General features: G+C 37.1%; 1 protein-coding gene across 4 annotated transcripts in view; it reads left to right on the plus strand.

Annotated features, from left to right (window-relative positions):
* The window catches only part of TRAPPC9 (trafficking protein particle complex subunit 9), a 1,025,445-nt gene that overhangs the window by 732,164 nt on the left and 286,178 nt on the right, over positions 1–7,103 (plus strand). For all 4 annotated transcript variants that reach the window (XM_072602984.1, XM_072602987.1, XM_072602985.1 and 1 more), the window contains one exon: positions 2,596–2,687. In XM_072602984.1, coding sequence (XP_072459085.1) covers positions 2,596–2,687 — 92 coding nt within the window. The remainder of the gene's footprint in view (positions 1–2,595; positions 2,688–7,103) is intronic.

The following is a 7,103-nucleotide window of genomic DNA, read 5'->3' on the forward strand; positions in this document are numbered from 1 at the left end:
ACTCCATACGGCACAGGGTTATCATAAGAAAAGTTATTTGCAAACTTTAAAGCACTAGGGAAATGTGAGCCCTTAGTATAGTTGATAGTGCTATTAATATTCAAGTAGATTATCTGTTTTTAAACTGCATGGTTGATGTTGGGTTTTTTTTAAGTTGGAAAATGATTTTGTAGATTATAGAACACAAGAAGCAAGAACTGGAAGGAACCTTAGAGATCTAGACTTAGTCTTGTCATTTCATAGCTGAGAGGACTGAGGGTCATTTAGGCTGAAGGACTTAGCCAAGGTCACAAAGGTAGTAGTGAGATTTATTCCTTGAGATGTCAGGATGATTGTACTCTGGAGGACCGATGGGAGGAGGGTATGCTCTTTGTCCCCAGCCCCTTTCTCCCCCCACCCCTCACCTTAGAAGAGCCTCCTGTGTTTAGGATGGGACTCCTGCTGTTTGTGTCTTCTTTCCTTGTGCACAGGGCTTCCTGAAGCATCCAAAGGTTGAAAATACATGAAAGTTTGCCAGGAACTCAGCCTGGTGAGGAGCATAGCCCCAAGGAGTGAACTCTAAAGATCTAGCCTAGCAATGAACTGACCAAGCAAACCAAGATGCTAAGTCTTGCCAGCAAAAAGCCAGTTCCAACTACTAATGATGCCACATTTGGGAATTGAACTTGGTGTGAATGTTTTAAATTTGAACCCATCCTTTTCAGGGCCAGAGGTAGTAGGGGAAGAGTTTGCTACTGGTTTGTGTGCTTGTGTTCTCATTGTATCTTCTCAGGAAATACCTCTTTATAAAAGCTAAATTGTGCTAACTGGTTAAATTGTTAATTAATCAAAGGTATTGATAATATTGAAATATTAACTGGCACTAACAGGTTTTTTTTCTGAGAAGACATGCTCTAATGGGAGCTCAAGCCAACAGAATTATGGAAAACTCCATAATCTTTTAGGGTTACATCTAAATCCCTGAAAGGAAGATAAACATAGCCAATTCCTCTTCAGGCTCTGCTCCAGACCCTTTGGACTCCCTCTACTATGTCATGCCTTCTCACTGTAGAAGGTCACTCCATCCCTGTGCCACCTTTCTCTGACTCATTGGTTCTCCCAGAATTTCCATTTGAAGGCAGGTTCCCAAGCCAGCCATACCTTCATTCTTCTCTGGCTGACTGTGGACTTTCTCCAATGTGTACCCTCAGGGATACCATCTTACTTTTCAGCTCCTTTTCATATGTTACCTTCTCCTACTAGAATGTAAGGTCCTTGAAGGCAAAAACAGTCTTTCTGCTTATATTTGTATTTCTTGCACTCATCACAGTGCCTAGCACATAGTAAGTGTTCTATTAATGGTTGTTTACTTGATTTGAAAAAGATCTGGGTACCTAATCTACTTGTATAAAATGGGATAAGTATTCCCAGAAGCCGAAGTAAGAAAGATCTGAGTTCATATTTGACCCCAGACACTTATTTAGCTGTGTAACCACAGACAAGTCACTTGCTTCAGTTTCCTAAGCTTTGGTAGTGATTTAGTTGTTTTCAGTTGTACCTGACTTTGTGATCCCTCTTGGGGGTTTTCTTAGCAAAGATACTAGACTGGTTTGTCATTTCCTTCTCCAGCTCATTTTATAGATAAGAAAACTGAGGCAAATAAGGTGAAGTGACTTGCCCAAGATTATACAGCCAGTAAGTATCTGAGGCCAGATTTGAATAGAGGTCCTTTAATTCCAGGGCCCACATAGCTGCCTCCACAACTATAAAATGGAAAATAATAAAAACACATACTTTACAGGGTTGTTGTGAGGATAAAATGAGATAATACTTGTAAAGTACTTAGCACAATGCTTGGCTCATAGTGGACACATAGTAAATGTTTCTTCACCCTGCCCCTTTATGACATGGAGATGTTGTGGAGTGCATCAATGGAGAGTGCACCCATACTAATTAAATCAGATCATTCAGATTAGGGCTATGTATAAAATTTCCTGATTTTTTCATTTCCTTGTTATTCATTGTTCTTTCTTAGTTCTAATTCTGGTAATTTGTGTTTTTCTGTCTTTTGGGGGAAAAGATTTATCATTGGTTTTTGATTTTATTGCTATTTTATTGATTTTCTAAAATCACAGAATTTGAGTTTTGGAAAGGACATCAGCAGCCACCTAGACCAATCCATACTTCAAAGGAATCTTCCCTAACAACTTGTTTGTGTTTATTAGTCCAGTTGCTTTTTCACGTACCTTATCGCTGCTCTTATTTTAACTTTGTTTTTCCTACTCTCCCTATTTGTAGCCCTATTGCTTTTTTCCTTTTACAAAGACATCAAGTGTAGATTAATGATTATATTTCTTATTTCTCTCTATTGATATTTAAAAGTGTCACTTCTTCTCGGAAGTTTTGACTTTATCCTCAATGTTTTAATGTGTGATTGTATTTTCATTGTAGTTTGAGGATTTCTTCCCTGACTCAATGGGCATTTTAGAGGTTATTTTTAATTTCTGTGTAGTTGGACATCTTTATGTTTTTATCATGTATTATGTAAAATGTCTGCCTTTTATGTTTGTAGACAACTTCTTATTCAGAACCTCAGTTTTCCTTAACCTTGATTTACCCATCTTTGAAGCGAAATGGGGAGGCAAGTGTTGAGGGGATCCTCAACCAACTGGTCCTGGAGCATCTCCAGTTAGCTCCTTTGCAGTGGGGTGAGTAATCTCTGAAGGATAAAATTATTTTGCTCAGATCCATATTGTCCCCTTAACTTAGTAATCAGTCATTTAAATGTCAGTTGTTAGAGAAACCACAGATATTCAGGTAACATTGCCTGAAAACTTTTACAGTGGAGGGAGCTCCCAGAAGATAATTGGGTCTCTGAAATTATGCTGTTTATTAATTGAACAATGAGAAGTCTTCATTTCAACTTGGTTTGAACTTTTTGACTCTTGGTTCTACCTCATTGTTTTGAAGGTGCTAACTACTTTGGGTGAGATTTGATTTGCTGCCGATGATATCAATATACACCTTGTTTGGTTTGTGTTTTAGGCTTTTTTTTTGACACAAAATGCCAGCTGATGATTTCTCAATAAGTTTGTCTTATGGATGTGTTATTGGAGTTTATTGCAGTGTGATATGTGTATAGTATATATTGAGCTTTGGGATTATATTGAATGCAGACTGTGACAAGTAATCTCAGAAAGGTCAAATAGTTTCACCTGGACTGACAACCATTAATCATAGTTTCTGGAGCTTGAATCATGTAAGAATCAATGAGGCTCCTTCACTTTTATGGGAAGGATGCAGAAGCACCTATTTTGAAAGTGACTTGAATAAGGGCATACAACCCAGAAAGGATGACTATTTCTACTTGCATTTGTTATTATTAACCTTTCATTTAAAGGTTTATTACCTTGTGGCATATATATAGGAACAGGTATCATGGTCTGGTTTTTTTTTTCCTAAGCATTGCATGCTCTGTTTTTCTTTATTAAGAAAGAACACATCACACTGCTTTGAAATCAGAGTAATTTTTTCCAAGTGTATTCATTTGACACGATGCTGTCACAGTATGAGCCTGTTTTATATCAAATCTTTTAACCTGTGTTGTTTAAAAAAAACAAAATCTCAAAACACAAGAAGGTAAATTATGGCCCTTTCCTCATTATCACGTTGATGAACAAGGTTGTCTACTTTGTTGAAAAGGCTCAGGAAAAGCACCTCCTATTATATTCTGAACCCCCAACTTCATCACTCCTCCTGACCTCTTTGAGTATCCTTTTCTGAGATTGAGGAGTTCATCCATCTCCTATGTGCTGCCACCCTTCTTATTTGTAACCATTTTTCTTTCCTACATCAAAAGTTACCAATTCACAGAAACTATAGAATGAAGATTTTTATACTCTGTGAAGAATGCTATTCCTTTTATTAACAAGGACCAGAGTATGTCCTTCTAGTAGCCTTGAGCCAATCCTGGATCATTGTCATAGATTCTGACACGACATTTATCTGTCAGGTTCACTGACTAAGTATTTATTGAGCACCAACTATGCACTTTCTTCATGCCCCACACCAGGTCTGGGACTACAAAAACAAAAATCAAAATAGCCTCTACCATCAAGGGACTTATATGTTGGAGAGACTATAACATGAGAACAGATAATTAAATTCGAAGTATATGTAAAATAATTTCTGAAGTGAAAGCACTAGCCATTTAGTGGGGGTGGGGGAGAAGAATTCAAAGTAGTTGGGAGTGGAGTAGTATGGACAGGAGGTTTTCTTGAGCTGAGCTTTGAAGGAAACTAGGGATTCTATGAGATCTGATAAAGTTCATTCCATTTATTATATTCTGCCAGTATAAAGACATAGATGAGGTATGACTGCTGGATACAGAGAAAATCAAATAGGCCATTTGGGCTGGATTGCTGAATTTGTGAAGGAGAAAAAATATGAAATAAACCTGAAAAGAGAGGCTAGTACTTAATTATAAAGGACTTAAAATGCCAAAGAGAGGAATTGTTTTTGTTTGGTTGGTGTTTGTTTTTTTTTTTAGAGACCATTAGGAGGCACTGGAACTTTTTGTGGAAGAGGGTGACTTATTTAGAACTATCTTTTTTAAAAATTAAAAAAAAATGATCTGGCCTGTGATTGACATAAGGAGATCCTAGGTCCGAAAGTCCTTCTACCAGTGCAGATTAGTGTCTTCTCTACAATTCAGAGTTTTAGAAAATTACCTGGGGCACTGGGAGATTAAATGCTTGCCCAGAATTACACAGCCAGTATATGTCAGAGGTAGTGCTTGACTCCAGATTTTCCTTGCTGAGGCTGACATTTTGTCCACTAATGCCATGCTTCTTTATGGTTGTACGTGTTTTAGGAATATTAATTTGCAATAACAAGGATATTTTAGAAAGAAGTGAGACTCGAGGAAATATCAGTTATGACTGTTGCAGTAGACCAGGGGAGACCAGAAAGATGGAAGCTCTCTCAATTTGAAGGAATTAGGAAGAAAGATGGAATTGGAGAGTAGGGGAATACATCTAGGTCAGAGAACACAGCTTATTTTTTATTATCTTTTATTATCTGGTTTATTAAAGTAATGTTATTTTCAATATCAATTATTAATGTATTATCAATTATCAATGTATTATCAATATCAATTATCATATTTGACAAATGTCACTATTTGTCTTTGCTCTTTTTTACTTAAAATCATTGTAAACAATAATCTCAGTAGATAGAAGTCAGTGCCAGAGTTTCCCTGGGGTTTTGTAATTCAGGCATCTGGTGGAAAATGATCAAATTAACAAAATATCTAATAAGTTCACACCTACCCCATCATTATTGTCAACAGAAATGACCTTTACAGCAGAGATAGTAAGAAAGGGAAAGCAGGGACAATTGTACATAGTAGGAGAAAGAAGGCATGGTGTGAAGGAAGGAATGGATATAATTAGATGACACAGATGGAACTTCATTCTTACCTGTTTCTTTCCCAAGATAAAAGCAGTTATGTTGGATATTTCTCAGCATCAGTGAGGCCTCTGAGGCTGGTGATCTGACTAGCTCCCTTGCTTAGCTTTATTGAAAGTAGTTATTGAAGAGGATGAATTCTATGTACTTTGACATACCTGGGATACAGGATCTTATATTCTAGAGCAAGGGTCCAGATACCATAGCCTACTGACCGCATCCAGCCTGTCATGTGTTTTTGAACAGCCTATGAGCTAAGAATGGCTTTTACATTTTTAAATAAAGTTTAAGATCACTCTTTTATTTAAATTGAGACAAATTTAGATGCTTATGCCTAAATGTCAGCTTTAATGTCAAGGCAGGTATGTTACAGTATCTGACTTATAGTAGCACCAAGAAGCTTATTCATTAGTCCATGAGCTTCTGAGGATAAAACTGGAATTGTTTGTTTATTTTTTCCTCTAGTCAAGTGGTACTTATAAAATACAAACTTGAGTTTTTCTTGAAATCATAACAGACTAAATTGCAAAGCTTTTTTTTTAAATTTGAGTTTGTGCTAGATAATTCTGCAATACCAAAACAAAATTGAAATGATTAGGTAGGTATGTATATGGGCATGTGTATGTATAAATGACCCATCTCTTACTGTTGTCCTGAATTTATAGGATTATGAATGTACTGCACACTCCAACACTCCACTGGATCTGTGATCTCACTGATCTGGATATTGCTTTCAAGTCTTTCCTGACTTTGGTGCATTTCCTTTGATAAGTTCACCCCTGGGGAACTCACCTAGTGTTCCTAGGATCTTCATCAAATTTTCTTGGAATTTTATGGATACCAATGAAGCATGCAGGCGACTAGTCATCCCTTAGTCAAGTTGTGATGAGTGAAGCCAAAAAAAAAATACTGATAATATAGTTATACTTGTTTCCCTCCTTAGCAGTATCTGTTTCTCTCTAAATGCAAGGAAAGGGAGAAAAGCTTGATTGACTGGATTTTAGGCTCGATATTGTTAGACAGTAAACAAACTGCTGGGTACTACTGTATACAGCCTGCTCAATTTGCCATCTGACCTTCTATTTCCTTCCCGGGGTTACTTAGTAACTGTGATGTGATGTAGGTTGTTCCTGCACCTTAGATATTTCCAAACATCTGTTCTCTGTGAGTATATTAGTCAGCACTTCTGTCATTTATTAACAAATAATGAATTAGTTTTGGTTGATTAAGTATATTTGAAAAAAAAATCAAGACATTGTCCATCAATTGTAAAGATTGTAAACTCTGTACAGTATGCAGTTGTTAATGCATTGTCTGTGCATCCCCCAAGTGTCTCAGATGGAGCTTAGGGATGAGTTCAATAAGCCTAACAACTAAATGAATTGGATATAAAATGTTAGAGGTGACAAGGTCCTTGGAACATAAGTGTGTAGAATCCGAAGGAACTGTAGAGATCATGCAACCCAATCCTTTTACTTGGCAGAAAAGGAAGCTCAGATACAGAGAGGTTGATGCCTTGCCCAGGATCACAGAGCTAGTGAGGTGTAAGCTGGGATTCCAACCCAGGTCCCAGGATTTCTAGTCCAGTGCTCATCTCATTTCCCCAAGGCCCTTACTAACAATCTTAACTGTTGCTTCCTTTATTCCATTCTTAG

The sequence above is a fragment of the Notamacropus eugenii genome, chromosome 4 (genome assembly GCF_028372415.1).
Source record: "Notamacropus eugenii isolate mMacEug1 chromosome 4, mMacEug1.pri_v2, whole genome shotgun sequence".
NCBI lineage: Eukaryota > Metazoa > Chordata > Mammalia > Diprotodontia > Macropodidae > Notamacropus > Notamacropus eugenii.